At 44.0% G+C, this 17959-nt stretch overlaps 1 protein-coding gene and 1 pseudogene across 1 annotated transcript; both read right to left on the bottom strand.

Annotated features, from left to right (window-relative positions):
* Positions 1–512: 512 nt before the first annotated feature.
* On the bottom strand, positions 513–1076 carry LOC109774198 (uncharacterized). The gene has a single exon (XM_020332906.1). It carries the CDS (start codon positions 1074–1076, stop codon positions 513–515), a length of 564 nt encoding a protein of 187 aa, XP_020188495.1.
* A 1270-nt stretch (positions 1077–2346) lies between these two features.
* On the bottom strand, positions 2347–15487 carry LOC109774197 (uncharacterized; annotated as a pseudogene).
* Between the last annotated feature and the right edge of the window lie 2472 nt (positions 15488–17959).

Here is a 17959-nt window from a genome sequence, read left to right as displayed (position 1 = left end):
AATGGATCAGCACAAAAGCTTGGGATCTGGAACGCCATTTGATTTATTTATTTACACCTGATGCTCTTCTGTGTCTGGCTAGTAGTATTAGTTAACGCATTTGTGTTGATAAAAAGTGGTTTAGAGCAACTTCAATGAGGCGACCCATTTCATCCGCCGCCATCCGTTTCGGTCGATACGGACACAAAAGGCGGCCCAACGCGCCGACCCAAACGGACACGCGTCCGCGGGCGACCCATTCCCGGCCCATTTTTTAGCCGGATTTACGTCGGCGCAGAAACGAGACGGACGCGCGCGCGCTCGCCCTCTCCCCTCCCCGGGCCCGCTGGTCGATGGCACATTGCCCTCTCCCCATCCAACAGCGCACCCTCGCCCGCCTCCTTAGTCGGCCACCGGCCAGAGGTAGTACCAAGGATCAATTGTTAAAAAAAAAGATGAACTACTCGCCGGGGTGGCCGATAATATGGATACATAGATAGTTTATAGCATAGACTGTTAAAAGAAAAGATCAACTACTCGTCGTTTTCCGACTCCGACTTGGTAATGTCCTCCTCCGACGTCTGAATGTAGGCGTCAGCATACCGCTCGTCCTGGAAGCCCCGGGAGGACGCTTCTCCTAGCTTCATTTTTAATTGAGCGGCCTGCTTCCGCGCACGCTTGTCCTCCCGATAGGCGGCTCGCTCCGTCCTCCTCGCCTCCCTCTCCGTCCTCCTTTGCTTGTAGAACTGGCGCTCGTTGACGATGTCCTGCGGGAAGCGTTCGCACCACACCGCCATGGCTTCCACGTCCATCTCGGCGATGGCGAGGCGACGCTGCCGCCTCCGGTGGTCACGACGATCCTCGTCGGTGAAAAGCCGCGGGAGAGGCGAGAGATCCTGCGCTTGCTGGCTCGTCGACATGTCGGGAAAATTCATCTCCCGACGAGGCCGCAGGAGGCGCCACGCCGCCTCCTCTGCGGTGTCGAAGGTGCCGAGAATGAGGCGTTTCTCGCCAAACCAGATCTCGGAGGAGAAGGCGTCGGAGCGGCGCTCGCGGACTCCGCGAAAATCCGAAGCGCCCAAGCGGCGCATCGACATGGTGGCGCAGAGGCGGCGAGGCTAGTGAGAGGGGGCGAGACGAGCGGGCGGCGGACAGAGTGTGGAGGGAGCGCCTTCTTGATAACGAGCGCCGGCCGCAGCGCGCCAAAACCAGGAACCTTTCCCGCGTGATGGAGCGCCAAAACCAGCACACGCTAGGCCGATTTTTCCCCGCACGCGCGAACCTTGCTGGAGTGCCAAAACCAGGGCGACGGCATGGCCGCTGGCATGATCTATGCACGCACGGTCGTGAAATGGGTCGGCACGTTGGGCGCACTGCCGACCCAAATCTAAAAAAAGAGAGGATGCCGGATTGGCGGCCGATCCAAACGGACAAAAAACGGACAAAAGCACCGTCCGTTAGGGTTAGCCCGTTGGAGTCGCTCTTACCGGCTAATAAATAAAGAAATGATCGAGTGCCCGGGCAGCAGCAGAGCACGTGACGGGGCCTCCGTGGCATGTGGCGCTGCCCCGACCGATCGGGCCGCGCAGCCATCGGTCGCGTGCGCCGTTTCGTTGTTGTAACTTGCACCGTCGTCATGTACGTCATGCACGCACGCCACTTGCTGTGCCTCGGTCGATCGATCGGTCGGCGGCATGGTGCGCCCAGGCCTTTTCCGTTAGGCCAAAATGTCAGGGGAGTTGGGTGACGCGGCGCTCAACTGCTGTCTGCTGACCCCGTCGGCCGCCGCATGCAGAGCAGGCGCGCGCGACGGTCGTGCGTTGGTGGTTTTGTCAAGCGCGATGTTTTATTTTCATTTTTTGCACTAACTTTGTAATGGTATTAAAGTTAGTACAAAGTTGAGTGGCGAAGGGAGTACTAGTTTTACAAAAGCCTTATACGCATCGTTAGTTCAATTTGAGGACAGTTATTCCCACGTCTAGTTTTTGTAAAAACCAGTGGCTTTGCGTGAAGTGGTAGGAATAGCATTTCTGAGGAGATAATATACGGATGATCAAGTGTACAGCTTTATTATCCAGTGTTTTGTCACCCAACGAAGCATAAGGTCACTCCCAACTTAAAGAATGCATGCGTAAAACAAAGAATTAAAAAACATAGAAATTTTGCATACCTAGGTGTTTGATTCACAAAGACCTTATTGATGGACGTGGATGGCTTTTGGGCATTCTTTTTGCTGGACGACGTGTTTTGCAGCTAATCACATAAGTACTACAAATTTCATTGCCCATCCGCGACTGCCCAAAGCAAGAGTTGATAACATGGTATCCATATCACGGATTCCCTATCAGAGCACTAGAATATGCTACGTACAAAAGCAACACCATTAAGATGTTCTGTTACTCTCATCCATTTTATTGATTGTCTTACAGCAAAGCACATGTCACATGCCTTTTTGAAAGAACATAAAAAAAAGGAAAATAAAGGAACAGCATGGTGAGAACTTTAATGTTTTGATTTAAACACAAACCGAACGAGATTTGATTGACGCAATGCAGCACTCGACCACTGGCCACTCAATCTAGGAGGCTTTTCCCATCAATTCTTTATACCCGAGCCTTCAAAATCATCTGGCAGAGAACGATTTGTCACCAGTGTCGCGAAGTTGACCCGATATCTTTCGCGCACAGAAAGGCCTCCATTGCTGAAACTTTTGCAGAAACATTGAACAAGAGGCAATATGATAAAATGAGAAGGCGGAATCCCTTGACAGTGGAGTGGAACATCTGCAGGAGCTGACCAGGATTGATTTGCAATATGGCATGCAAAAACAAAATTGTCACCAGTGCCATAGTGGTCAGTGCACTAGTTTCTGCAGCTCTAGATAGCGGTTATGATGTCGCTTTTGATGCTACTCTGCTTCTAGGACTATCTTCATACAGGTACAACAGAGATGTTACATTGGCAACTAGCTGAAGCTAATGTATTTCTTTCTGCAGAGCACAACCACCACCTACACTGAATTATACTAGAACTAACCATAGTATAACCTGGACGATATTTTTTGACAGTTACTGTGCATGGAACATCTAGGGAGGGGTGACCGTCCGATCTTGTTTTGCTTTTAGCGCAGTTTCCACATAGTAGTACAGTCTCCACAAAGTTGTGTCATCCTAACGACATGGAAGCAAGTGAGGATATTGTGAATATAGTACGTAATAAAGTAAATCAAATGGAGATATACGAGACTAAAGCTTTTGCAAACAAGAAAATTTAATAGCAAAGTTAACGCAAAACATGCTGTCATTTGAAGCCTGCATCTAACATAACACGGATACCTCTCATAATTTCATAAAGACAATAAAATTCCAAACATATCTACATGGCAGAATCATGGTTGGCGTAATAGTAAATCCCAAACCACAAGAACAGTTAGCATGATCAATGCCATTTACTTAAGAGTAAAATTAAGTAGTAGGAACAGATAGGTTGAGTACCAGTCTTCCTAAGCTGAATGATACTTTATCAGAAACCAAGATTTCAGGTCTCCTCATTTTAACTACCTCCACCATGTGATCAAGTGCCGTCTCTGGGAGTTTGCGGATGCGCCTACCAAGTTCAATCTTCTCAGGAGTGGTCATAGATCTGACAGTATGCACCAATTCAATAAATTTCCGCATATATTAGATGTACATACAATCTTGACAGACAGCATAAGTAAGCATATCACTCAAATTGAGACAAGCGACATATAATACCTGCACTTGGATGCCACTGTGTCCAGTAAATCATAAACACCTTGCTCCATTTTAGCAAGCTGAAAAAAATGTCTCACCTAAATCCTTAGAATAACTCATGAAAAATATGTTTAAGATATTATTTGTCAAAGGATATTTCATAACCACATGCCATGTTGAATACCTTCCGCAGCAACCCATCGGAGAACATCTTGGCAGCCTCTTGACGTGTTTTGCCACTTTCTTCTATCAGCCGGATATCTCTTGTGAGCTGCCAGAAGCAAAAGCCTCATCTGTTAGGCTGCTACTGCTTTGGCAATTTCTGAATATGTTCTTATAATGGAACCGCTGGTTTGGTACATAGCCTAACTTGACATCATTCTCACATCATTTGACATGAAAGACCAACAAACAAAACCGGTCACCTATTTTTTCGGCAGGATTATGGTTGGCTATTGCAAGTGGGTACAGTAAGTATTTAAGTTTCCCCTCACAAAAATGGCAACAAAATTACATCCACTATGCATTAATGGGCCATCCGATTCTTTAAAAGGTCGATAGGATGAGGGTGTTCTCCTTAATCTTCCATTTCTCAAAGATTTACTGTTGGATTGGCTGAACGAAACGCCTAAGCATAACAGTTAGGTATAGAACAAAAATTCTTCACCTGTGCAAAGATATCTGAATCGATATGACCATGCGATTCTTCATAAGCATCGATTGTAGAAACTGTCACAGTTTTCTGTTTTTTAACACTTGGTGGGGCGATACCGTCCTCATACGATCCGCTTCCATGGTTTGATGGCAACTTCTCAGACCTAAATTCAGATAGTGCGAAAATGCAACCAAATATCTGCAGCCAATTTCAGATATTAGACAAATCACAGCAGTTCTGCCTGAGCAATATCAAAGAATCTTAAATTAATAACTATAGCACTGTAACTTCAGAAGCTTATGTAGACAGATAGATCGAAAACCCTTAAAAGATTGGAGTAAAAAGAAATAACAAACTACTAGGTTCGACATGGCTGAAATATGACTATCGATACTAGGTCTATTTTATCGTGGGCTGCCCAACCACCCAACTAACAGAAGAGGATTATCATGGGCCGGCCCAACCGCCTAACTAACAGAAAAAGATTAGTCCTTCCCAGGGAGTCCAAGAGGACATGATCCTGAGTAGCCAGAATTTTCTCAAGTCTCGACTAGAATGGTCTAGAGCTGTTATATCACTATTGGCGCACAGCTCGCACAGCCAGGTGTTTGTGCTTATAAATATGGGAAACGCTTGTGTTCACCCGGCTAATCTCCCCGCGTGCGTCGACCGCCTCTGCAACTGTCCGATCCGATTTTGATCGTACAGCGCACAGCACAACACAAACTTACTAGCTGGTTTTGCAACATAGGCCTTATTGCAAACATAGGTTGTGCAACACGATGGTTGTTACAGTCAAACCCGTGATCCCTTATCCTCGCACGAGCAACGACAGCCACAATTCCTTTCCTCTATTTCTTCTCCATCATCGGCTCTTCCCAAATCGTACGTGCGCCGCCTCCCCGACCCGTGCGCCGCCTCCGGCGGGTACACCGACGAGCCAAGCCTCCCCGCTCGTGTCCCTCCTATTCTCCTCCCCCTTCCTTCTTTGCAACAACGGCGGCGAATAACAACTGTGCGACGTGACTATGTTTCCCGACGGCAGAAACGACCGCGGGAAAGTGCCTGTTGCAGTTGTGACAATGCTCCTGTTGCAAAAGGGTCATGTTACAGCCTCACAAATAAAGTTTCGCAAAAAACGTCATGTTTGCAGTTGCAACAAGGGCCCTGTTGCAATTGTAACTAGGCTCTTGTTGCAAAAGGGTCTAGTTATAACCTCGCAAGAAGTCATGTTTGCAATTGCAACGAGAACCCTATTGCAGTTGCAACAAGGGGTCATGTTGCAGTGGGGAAACAAAGAAGAGGGATCATACGCATCATAGATCGGACAACTCATGACCCAGCCATCTTTTAAAGAGATCAGTGAGCGGGCGCGTAGCACACCCTTATAAATATGCGCTAACCTTGCTACTTGCACTCGTTGCCTTTTTTTAATCTAGCAAGCACATAGTACTAGTATATAGCAGTATAGCTCTATCAGTAAAAATTTAGCCATATGTGTAAAGTTGCTAGTTTGCTAAATGACATGGAATATACATGAACTATTGCATCTGGTTTTTCAATATAAATTATATATTTTGCATGCTTGTGCTTTTTCTAGGATTCCAAGCAGAAAACTGGAGCCCAAGCCTAGACCAACAATTGTGTTTTTAGGCTGGGCCTACTGAACCGAGCTGCCTATGCCTATGTTTAAGCATACAAGAGCAAGGAAAGAGATTGTCATTAACTAACAACGCATTTGGCAATATTTGGGAAGGGGAATGGGAGTTTAGAGCAGGGTGTTGTATTGAGAATAGAAATGGGATGCATCCATTTATTTACAATCCTTTGTTTGCTACATAATAGAAATTTTGTCTGGGATTTGAAGAGAAACTTTATTGCCTAGTTTGGTTTGTGGTAATTGACGAGGGACTAGATAAGGGAAGGTAATGTATGTTATGATGAAGTGTCAAGATGGAATCACTAAACCAATTCCCTTTGAACTCCGAACCCCTCCCCAACTCCCATGCCTGATCTCTTCTCAATTCCCAATCCGTAACCAAACAATATATTTCAAGTCATGTACCACTTGCATTCCCTCCCTAGCTCTAATTACAACCCAAACACACTGTAATTGTTTGTTAGAGCCTATGATAATAACTATATGATATTGGTCTTATTTTCACCCTAAATGAACCAAATCAATAAGACTCTCACAACCTTTCCTAGAGGTAGATTTTGTAGGAAAAAAATGAGAAAAACTCCGTCCTTTCCTAACTCCATCGCTTCCTATGCCCATTGTAGTAGCACCGAGTTGAGCAATTCATCGGGTGTTTGGATGGACTAGTTGGTAATGGAACTTAATGTAGTATCAGGGTTAAGAGGTCATCAACATCATCATCGAGGATTGTAAAAACCTCATTTTGAGGAATGCCATGGAACATAGTGGATAGAAGCCTAAAATGTGAAGTATTTGTACCTCATCAACTTCATCACTGAGGATTGTAAAAACTTCATGGAGAGCATGCTTCAATCTCTCCATGTCACATTTTGAAAGGCCCCTAATTTCTTCCATGAATAATGGAAGAGAATCTTCACCCTCTTTGCGGTTATATTGGGCCATAACAACTTCAGTTTGTTTTGTAACTCCACTAGAGAATGTGCCTTCTTTTCCGAGTAACAACTCAGAGATAATATTTTTGTAGTGCTCGATAGGACCAATTCTAGACACATTTCTCTCAGAAGAGTCTCTTGACATCCCAATGATTTGGTACTGCAAGTAGTAGAATACAAACAATGATATGGATTAGCTATTGTGGCAATTCAACAAGTAGGCTAGAAGATGGTACATGTCTAGTGGAATACTCTTCATGTAGATATAGAAAAGGAATCAAGGGGGGATACATCTCATCCTTAGATAGCTAGATCCCATAGGTATGGGGATCCACTTTGTTAATTCAACAACACCAAAGGGCCTATACAATAGATCAACCAACAAACAGAGCTCCGACAATTGGTAGGTCAACTCAAGATCGATAGAAGGTTTAAAGATAAGTTTGAATTAGAGCATGCTAGCGGGCTCAAGCTCACCTTAGAGAAATCTCAAACTCAGCTCAAAATGAGACACAAACATGTGCACTCATAAAGAATAGAGTAAGCTCAACAATTTCAAGTGGACTTGAGCACAACTTTGACAAAGTGCACATTGACAAGACAAAAGAAAAGTAGTTATTGTTGAGAAGACCAAGAAAGTTGCTGCAAGAGGTTGGCCAAATATCATGCAGAGAATCAACATCGATGGTGTGGTTCCTCATAAGTTACCATCTATACATTTTCCATAGTTGTGCATGGGAATCAAGAGTGCTGAGGGAGAAAGAGAGATGTTGGAGGAGGAAGCGAGTGAGAGGCCTCCTAAAAGGTTGTGTGCCTCCCTGTCGTGCCCATGGATGTGTCACATTATAAAAATTGGCTCGATATGTGTCCATAATGTCAAAATGGAGAAAATACCATAAGTGGTTCAGATTGAGAATGTTGGTACTATGAGGCAAACTAGAGCAAAATCCAAATTTGTAACTCAGAGTTAATCTTATGGCCTCTGCGAAACAAATGATTCTTAAAGCATTGGATTTTGCAAAGAACGAGACTATCATAACATATAACAATTTTACAGAGAGAATGTCCATGCAAAACCTTTGATCCAAAGGGCTTCGTATGGATTAAAATACTTCGATCCAAGGAGGACTTATTGATAATACCATGAGTGAATCAATTACATCCTCTAGGTCACATCCCATCTTGATATTTACCCAAAGCTTATATGTGAATCTAACACTTTCTTAAATAGTTTTTACTATCTAAATTATTACTTGTCTCATAGTATAAGGTGCATCATGATTTGTGTATACAAGAGTTTGATGAACAATTACTCTACTAAAATAGTAATCCGTCCGTACGGAAATACTTGTCGAAAAAATAGATGTATCTACAAGTAAAATACGTTTAGATACATCCATTCCTCCGACAAATATTTCTGAGCGGAGGAAGTATAATTTATATGACATAAACATTATATCATTAGAAATGTGTTAAAAATTAGTTATAAATATAATTTGGTATCACATAAGTTACACATCAATAAAATAATTGTTGATCAAATCATTATCTTTAGCAAATTATAATACGCCTTACATCATGGAACGATGAACCGATTATAATAGATCTACTTCAAATCTATCATACCTTTGTCAGATCTACATCTAAACACAAAAGCATGATCTAAAACAAAATAGATCTATGAAAAACATCTTTCAAATAGCCAAATAGATGAAGAAGAAAATCCATTTCAAAATCAAAAGTCGGCCAAACTCGGAGATCCGTACCCGGGGAGGCAGATAGCAGGCGCACGAGCGGATCCTTCGTTTTCCTCTCCTAGCTTCCCTCAGCGCAGATCCCTTTGCTTCCGCCTGCCCTAATTAGATTAGATTAGATCGATCCCTTTCTGGGCGGTTCCTAGGTTTTATAGGCCCCCACGGCGCATCGAACGCGGCCGTGGGCTCATCGCCCTCGCCAGGTCCCGTGCGAGCGAGCAGCCCACGTTACAAAAGTTGAACTGGGTAAGCCTGGTATACCTCTTTTAAGGCCTGCGGTGGTGTGGGTTGGGATGGGCTAGTTGTTTTCAGCGCTGTTTCGGCCATGTGTAACAAATGGGCTGGGCTGAACAGTTAACTGGGCCAATTTCTCATGATTTTTTGGCATAAAGGTCGAGTAATTTCTGTTTCTCAAAAAAAAAAAAGAGTAATTCCGTGCCATCTTTCACAGAGTGCGACTACAGTAGAGTACAGGGAGTAATCTTCTGCGGCTACAGATTCAAAATCGCAAAATCGCTCAATTTTGTGTTTTTATTCCATTGCCGATGCACTTGCACCATTATATGCATACCTTCAGTATGACCTACCTCGAACGTATGGCAATCTCTATGAACATACTGTACACAAATACATGCTGCGAAGGAAACCAGATGAGAAGGCATTGCATTGCATTTTGCAGGCGCGGTAGATTATTTACATTGCACATGGAGAACGCGATTACAACTTCGTCGCGATAATATGTGTGTTCGTCGTCCACAAGCGTACTACACCTACTATCTCTCTCGGATGTTTTTTTCATCTACTTGCCTTGCAGCACATGGATCACAGGAACCCCGACGAACCTCTCCCCTGTGCCACCTTGCTGCTCTGCCCTGAGAACTTGATTGCCGCCGCCAGGTTGCCGGCTTGCGGCTGAAGCTCAGCTAGCTCTTTCACTCGTAGCAAAATGGCCGGTGGTATTGGTATGATCGAAGGGTTGCTTTTCCGCGGACAAACACCCTGCCCAGCACCATTAAAGAGTGAAGAAAGTGAGCAATCCAGGAGCTAACAGAACAGGATGGGAATAACTGAGCTGATAAGAGAGAAAGGTTGATCCTCAATGAGTTGAAAAGGGGGGAGTTAATTACATCGTTTTCCGGCGAAAGCTGTGTCTGGCTGGCTCTTAGCAGATTGCGCCACTTATCCTAAACAACGGCAGCGTGATCCATTAGAAAACCAAATCGTTAGGAGTGAGTGAGGAACTGTGAGAGTAAACCCACCTTGAGATCCACTGAGGTGCGGTAAGAATATGAGGCAAAGGATAGTCTTCTAATCTCAGACCATTTGCCAGGCCCGAACTGAGCCACGCCATCGACCAGCTTCAGAACTTCGGACAATGTCCATGCTCGATGATGCTTCCGCTTCAAACCCCGCTTTGTTTTCGTTTTGGCATCAGTTCTGCAAATATCGTCTGCTTCTATGGAACGAATCTCCTTGTTATCAGCTGTTTCTATATGCCCTCCTTTCTTCTCAGCTGTTTCTATATGCCCTCCTTTCTTCTCAGCATTTTTCTAGTACCAAGATGGACAAGAGAAAACATATCATTGCATGCCAAACACGGCCGCATTTGCAGCTCGGTAATAATGTTTGAAGTAATATGTGTTTCAACAAATATTTCTAGCTAGTTATTATCAGCTTCTAAAGTGTACATTTTTTCTACGTGGTCCTACATGATCAGAGGCATATGGCATACCATTAGCGGAACTTCCACAGCACTGCTTACATGATTCACATGTTCACCATCTTTTCCCAACATCGTCTCAACTGCCATCTGAACCTCAGGACATTCCACCGGTGGATCGTCATCCTGTTATTCAAGGTATAACAAAAAGAGCACACTTAGTGACATCTAGTGAGACGTCCAAGAAATAACGTGTGACATCTGGTGAGACATACAAAAATAATGCTCACATATGCCACAATTACTAATAACGGCTCAGCACAACAATGAGGCAGGTTGCATTAACTGTGTCTAATTAGGCTATCGTAATGAAATTTTCCGGCTTTCCCCATTTGGACCAGTTGGCTAATTGGTCTAAATTGTTCCAAAAAATCACTGTGCGTGATATGGCAAGGCAAGTCTTCCATTACAGTTATACATTAACCTACATGTCAGACACAGACTGTAGAGATATCCACAAGGAAAGATTCGTATTAAAGTGAGGCCAACATGTTAAGCTCTTTAAGAGACAGCATGGGCAAACGTCGTAATGAAGGTTCAGAGATTTATCATATTTTTCTAAGAAAATGGCAGAAGGGATTGACAAGGCAGCAAAATAGGGTAACGAGTTCAATGAACAAAAATAATAACTCAATTAGGTACTGAATAGAGTTGCTTGAAATATACACCCTCTGTTCCAAAATGTAAGACGTTTTGGCAGTTTAAATTGAACTGCCAAAACGTCTTATATTTAGGAACAGAGGTAGTACTTACTACACACAAGTTTCTTAGGTGAGAATCTGGCATGTGAGCAGCTGAGTGTATAGTGATTCTATCCTACTTGGGCCATACTGATAATTATATGCCAAAATGTATTAGCTATGTATTTTGTTTAAGTCTCCACTGTTTTGAGAACACAGCTACAAAGGGCACAATATCCTATAAACAAAATCCATCTTCAAGAGAAGAAAGAATGACATGTACCATCATTACATGAATGTATTAACTTAATGTATGTGTCTCTTTGCAGTAATAAAAAAGGCAGACGATTGCAAAGCTGTAGAAGTAAGTAGATTGTTACCAAAAATGAAATGAAGTTTCTCCGGGGACGCCCTCTTCTCATCCTTGACGCATAAGGAACATGTACACTAAATCCTCCAAAAGTATCCTTCCGGGTAGGATAAGTTATACTCAATGAATCAACTTCTTGTAAAGGAGTAACCCGTTGTCTGAGTAACACCTCACCATGTGCAGCCCTTTTTCCTGGTGAAGAAAGCTTCCCAGTGGAGTCAAGTGTCTCGGTATCTGCGAGCTCCTCAATGTATCTTTTTGTTGGTTTTCGAAGTCTCTTAGCGGCGCCTTGTTCATCCTGCAAAGTTCCTTCTGATTCATCGTTGTCTGTTGATACTCCTTTTAGCCTATTGGAGGATCGCTGTTGGTCCTCACTCCGATAGTAAGAGCAAGATGATGTGTCTCTCTCATTTCCAGAACCCAATACTTGAAACCTAACCAAAGAAGTAGCTTCAACCTCAACCTTAGGTAATCCTTCAATTGTAGGTAGCTTGTGTTTGGCATCCTTGCAAACTATTTTATAATCTTTAACTACACAGCCTGAACTTTGAACATCGCAGGAATTGGTCAGTCCCATTGTAATCCGTCTTTTGAGCCATAGCTTGTCCTTGACAGTAGTTTCGCGCCCAAATGTGGCTCTAAATGCTTCCTGGAGTTCTCTAATTGTAAGATTATCCAAACAGACTTCCCCTCTTAAAATGGAGAAGTCGGGAACTGAACTAGTAACTCCAGAGACAGATGGTCCTGTAGATGAGTTATTTACAGATCTTGAACAAGCATCGGCCTTTTCTTTTTCAGCACTGCAAGAGTCATTTAATACTGTTGATTTTGGAGTCTCAGTGGAAGCATTGTCCTGGTGAACAATGTTGTTATCGCCTTGTTCCGTGTTCAGTTTATCTGGTTTGTGATCATGAACAACTGTACACTTCGAGGGAATATCAAGCGAGTCATCCGACGGTTTTAGCCTGTCTACCTGCGCAATTTATATGTATCAGTTAAATTCACTGATAAGTAGAACATAGACAATGTGTACAAGAAGGATTTGTAGATGGTTTAAATATTTAAAGCAAATGATCCAATAACAATAAATTGTCAAACCCTGAGCTCAAGCATTAATCGATACAAGCAGATAATAGGCCCGCAATTTGTTAACAAGTTTAGTCCACCGCTCACAATTTGTTAGTCTAGAGAGATTCAGTTAAAACTAACAGCAGCATACTCACTTATTAGCCACATGAAAAGACTTTATCTGCACCACAACGAAGAAACCATGGTAAAGTAGAAATAGCATTTATTGATAGTTTAGGCATGGAAACTTGATTATATTTCAAGTCTACTATGCACTAGCTCAATTCTGATACATGCTTCCATTTCTCCATGTTAATTATTAATCAGGTTTTAAAATATCTTCCACACATATATGAGAATTCCATATATGAAGGAAAGCTTAAGCATGAATGACAATGGCGCTACTTGAGTAGAAAGTCAGAGCTGACTAGATGACAATACATGGTGCTAATTCCAGAGGTTGTTCAAACTAGATCTAATACGTACTCATATATGCATATAATGTAATATTATTGAAGTCACGGACAATGCCTGTTTGCAATGCAGGAATCATATAGGAAACAAAATCATGCTTTGAAACATGGCAAACTATAATTTGCGAATTTTATAGAAATTGGGCGGCCCATATGAAAACCATGTCAGGGTTAGTTTCAGACATGACCCAAAAGAATCCTGTGTACACACCAAACCTATTTTCTAGTAGAATAAACCTATAGTAAAATAGCAAATCTGACAAGCTTAAAATCATGGCAGATAATAATACCCCTACAAAAGCAACATACATACCTCTAGGTCAGCATCAAACTGTTGCGTATGTATTTCACCATTAGTCTCTAATTCGGAATAGCCCTCTGCACAAGTTTAATAAGCAGTAAGCATCTTAAGTAGTCGAAGGGGTTGATTCAATATGTGATGCATGAAACATGAACTTTGTATGGCTAAACTGCATTCCAACATCACAGCTTAAATACTGTACTGTCCGATGAAGTAAGATCACTGAAAAGGAAATGATATAGCACTGTAATAATTTGAACTGAATAAAGATACTGACATCACCTTCAAAGTCAGGCTCCTTCAGAAGCATGCAGTCATTAGTAAAAAAATCCTCCACATTTCCTACATCATCAATAGAAGGCAGATCAACCTTGTCATCAAGAAACTGTTCAATCTGCAGGACTTCGTCCTCCGTAGGAGGAACAAGCGTTCCATCACCTTCAACCTTTTTTATAAGAAAAAAAAAGCGTTTATCGAAGGGCTATAAGCAAATGGAAACATCACAATGAGTTGTGTACCTTCAAATATAGCCAAAGAAGTACAATATAACTAAGGAAGTTAGAATATACCCGAACTAGCTGGTAAACCACGGGATCCAAACTGCCATTCTCTTCAAAGTCATTCTCTCCATTCTTAGTCTCCTGAGCACCTTGTAGAGTATCCACTTCCATAGATCAGTACACACTTCATCCAATGTCCGTACTAATCAAATCCTACCAGAATGGAATTCTAAAATCAGATGGAATCAATTCAAACTACAGTATTAAGCCATCCAAGAAAAAATGAAGGTAAGTACGTAATAGTAACACAGCAGAAGCCATGGTTAATGCTGATCGAACAAACTCACAAAGAGGAAAACACGTTGTAGTGAATAAAACTGTGGCAAACAAAAGGATTCAGATGATGCTTGTTCATCATTTTCATATACATAAAAACATGGCATAATTGGAATGCAATCTAGAGTATTCCTCTTTTGACCTGACAAGATTTCATGAAGGAGAGTTTAGCTATCTCAGGTTCTCAACTGATTTAAACACATTTCAGGCTGCAATCTAGAACAGTATGTAAAGCACCATCAATAAAGCCACTAATATTTTCTCCAGGTAGTAACTGACTTCAGCTATGCTTCCAAGATTAAGAGAAGTATCTAGTTCTTCGTAAGGTTAGCCGAGACCCCATTAGCCAGTTCCTGAACAATAGCACTTCCTACATACACGAAATCGTCCACAGAAAAACTAACAAAAGGGGTAACATCAAAAGGAGACATTCAAGAATCTACTAAATTCATCCGGGTGGTGAAAGCACCCCGTGCCTGAAAATAGCTCTGCCTACTGTTCAATCCACACTTCGACCGTCAATTCCACTGTCAATCAGCTGAAGGATACGGTGACTGAGCATGGATTCCCCACTGTGTTTACTACATGCAGAGCATATAGCTCCAGTTAAGCAAACAGAGCAAAAAAAAAAGCTAAAAACTACCGAAACATCCGCTGATATAGGCGATCGGAACAATAAAAAAACCAGGATACATCTAGCAGCGCAAAATGGTCGATTAAAGCTACCAGAGCAGAAATTACAGCCGGTCATTAAGCGGAACCGAGCTCTGTATCACCTCACGCATCACGAGCGATGATCCCAAACCCAAAATTAGACACTAATCCGACACCACAGCGGGCTCCTACGGAATTACCCCCCGGCACCTCCCCGACAGCTCTGCTGACGTCACGCCGCACCGAATCAGAAATCAGGCGCGAAATACAGCGCGATCAGGCGAAATCCCGCGCGCCCGATCACGCGGAGCTGAAATTGACCCGCCTATCACGAAATCTACCGGAAAACAACCGCGAAATAAGCATCGGAACGCGGCGATCGGGCGGATCGAGCAGAGCGTACCTCACCGCGATCAGCAGCGGCGGCGGCGGAGGGCGGATCCCCGCAGCATTGGCCTGAACGGCCGGGCCGGACCTCCGGCGGGTGGATCAGATCGCGCGGGGGAGGGGGCGAGGGGTGCCTTGGTGGTCCGCTCCTCGTTTGCTTCGTCTCTTCTCTTCTCGGTATGGAGGGGAGCTCCGTTTTGGTGCGATAGGGAAGGGTCGATGCGAAAGGCAGAGAGAGAGAGGAGGTGGTTTCGAAAAGGGGGGAGGGGAACTCGAGGGGTGGGAGTGGGAGGGGACGGGCGGCCGGGATCGGCTCCGGATGGGGATCCGACGGCTGGGGGGCGAGTGGCCGGTGGGGGAGTGGGGAGTGGCGCAGCACGGGAGAGCCTTCTGGAGCACGCAAAGATTGGGGTGAGCGAGGCAGCGAGCGAGCGCTCACTTCCGCGAAAAAGCAGAGCCGAGTAAGCAAAGCGTCTGAGCAAGACGTATAGAGCATCTCTAGCAAACCTTTATATCGCGGATCCTTAGGCCTCTTGGTTTGGGCTAGAAATTTATGAGAATCGATTCGGCCTGGATTCCTGAAAGTTGCTGCAGCCGTGGATTCTGAAGAATCAGAATCGGTTGGTTTGTTTACCCCGTGCTGCTGCAGAGGATGTTAAATATATGAGCACGTTACTACAAGATTTAACCCGAATAAGTACAAAGTAAATCATGACGGCTATAACATAGATTAAACTAATCACGTGGAATAGCATAGTAGATGAACAGATTGAATCTAGGGCACAAACTAGAAACATGAATTCTACCACGATCTCAAACAGGAAGGACAGAAACACATACGGTGCAACGGAAGCAGCACCGTTGGCGTTGAGGTTGTCGCCCATGTTGTTGAGGAAGAGGTTGCCGAGGTCGGGGAAGAAGTCGTCGTCGGTGAAGTCGTCGCTGCCAGCAGTCGTGCGAGTGTGCTCCCCAAAAACCTGATCGCCCCTCTCCCGTACAGGATCACGAGAGGCGGGGTTCCGGAGGCCTGCTGTCCCTTCTCGCAGTGCACGCCGAAAGGAGGGATGGAGAAGACTTGCATGGCGGCGCAATGATCTAGAACGATGGTGCGAAACCATGCGATGCAGCGGCAGCTAGGGTAGACGTCTGCCTGACTATATATTGCGGGCCGGGTAAGTCATGGAGAAAAACCCACGTCCAAGTAACAGCCCCACGATCCAAAAGAACCGGAAACGGCTGAGTAATTAACGCATCCATTATTTATTAATTAATGGCTTATTAATTATTCCCGAGCAGCAAAAATATAGACAACGTGCATAGCTTTGTCCTCGGCTCGGCTCATTCACGCGGCGCGGCGCGGCGCGGCGAGGAGGAGGAGCGCGTATGTAGGTCTTCTCTTCTCATGCTCATACAAATGGTAGAAGAACTCACCTTATAAAGAGGTGCAAGTCTCTCTCAACTTCCGGGGTGGGACTAAACTTTAGTCTCACTCACATCACTCACATGTGTGCATGAATGGGCCAAGAGAATTTCAGAATTTTAGTTGGGCTTTGGGCCAAAGGCCCACTAGCAAATTCCAACAATCCCCCACAAAGTCTCATTGGCACATCTCATCATTTAGTTCCAAATAATTGTTTATATACCAGTACTCAGTGGAGACTGTAAAGTTGAACTTCCACTTAGAGGTTTATGCTAGACTAGATCACAATAATGGACTATGCCTTGAACTACAAGTTTTCTGCGGGACTAGTTCCACACAAATTCTTGACCGATACTGGGCTGCTGCAAGGCTTCCCCACGGGTGGAGCGTATACGTCATACTCCAGGGCCTTTCATGAATTTATTAGAGAACACCCAATTCTCACAGACTGCGACGTTTCTCACAGACTGCGACGTTAACAGACAAATTCATATAGCTGTGTTTCTCGGGAGATGCTCTGTAGGACAGCATCTCTGCTTACTCAAATAAGCCACTTGGAACACATTAAGATAACTATCAACCTGCCATGCAGATCAGGAGAGTATTGCATCTTCACGAAGTGGGATAATTGAAATAGGGATACTCTCCTCTCAGCTGACCAACAGCTTGTCTCCCACTTCTACTTCACGGGATCTCCGATCAAATAGAGTGGGTTACCACTATGGACAACTCATGTGGTGGGTCTCAAACCCATCTCCATCGATGCATTATCTATCACATTACGTGATAAACCCTTTGTGAAGGGATCTGCCAAGTTTTTCGACATTTGATATAATCCAACGTAATAACTCCGGAGTTCCTCAATTTTCTGACAGATTTTAGTCTCCTCTTCACATGCCTTGAGGACTTCATATTATCCTTAGAACTGTTTATCTTGACGATCACAATTTGATTATCATAATTCATCAGGATAGGGGGTATTGGTTTTTCAACCCACTACTGCAGGATGGTCCAAACACGACACTACGATCAGAGACCCTTCAACGAAACTGTGTGCGATGCCATAATCGCAAACGGTGGTGTAAAAAACCGTCAAAAAAGGTGCAAAACGTTTGCGATGATAGATGCATCAAAAACGGTTCAGAATTTAGTTGCGTGTGCTATGCAGGGCATGCGGTTCAGCTCAATGAACTGTTTGTGATGAGGAGGCACAAAAGAAACGGGCAGCTAGATGAAGGCGTGTGCGATATACAGCATACGGTTCACTGGGATGAACTGTGTGTGATTAGGCAACACAATGGAAACGGTTCAACTGAACAAGATGTGTGTGATACGC

The sequence above is a fragment of the Aegilops tauschii genome, chromosome 3, assembly GCF_002575655.3.
Source record: "Aegilops tauschii subsp. strangulata cultivar AL8/78 chromosome 3, Aet v6.0, whole genome shotgun sequence".
NCBI lineage: Eukaryota > Viridiplantae > Streptophyta > Magnoliopsida > Poales > Poaceae > Aegilops > Aegilops tauschii.
The sequence above is the reverse complement of the archived record's forward strand: the minus strand, read 5'-3'. Positions and strand labels throughout refer to the sequence as shown.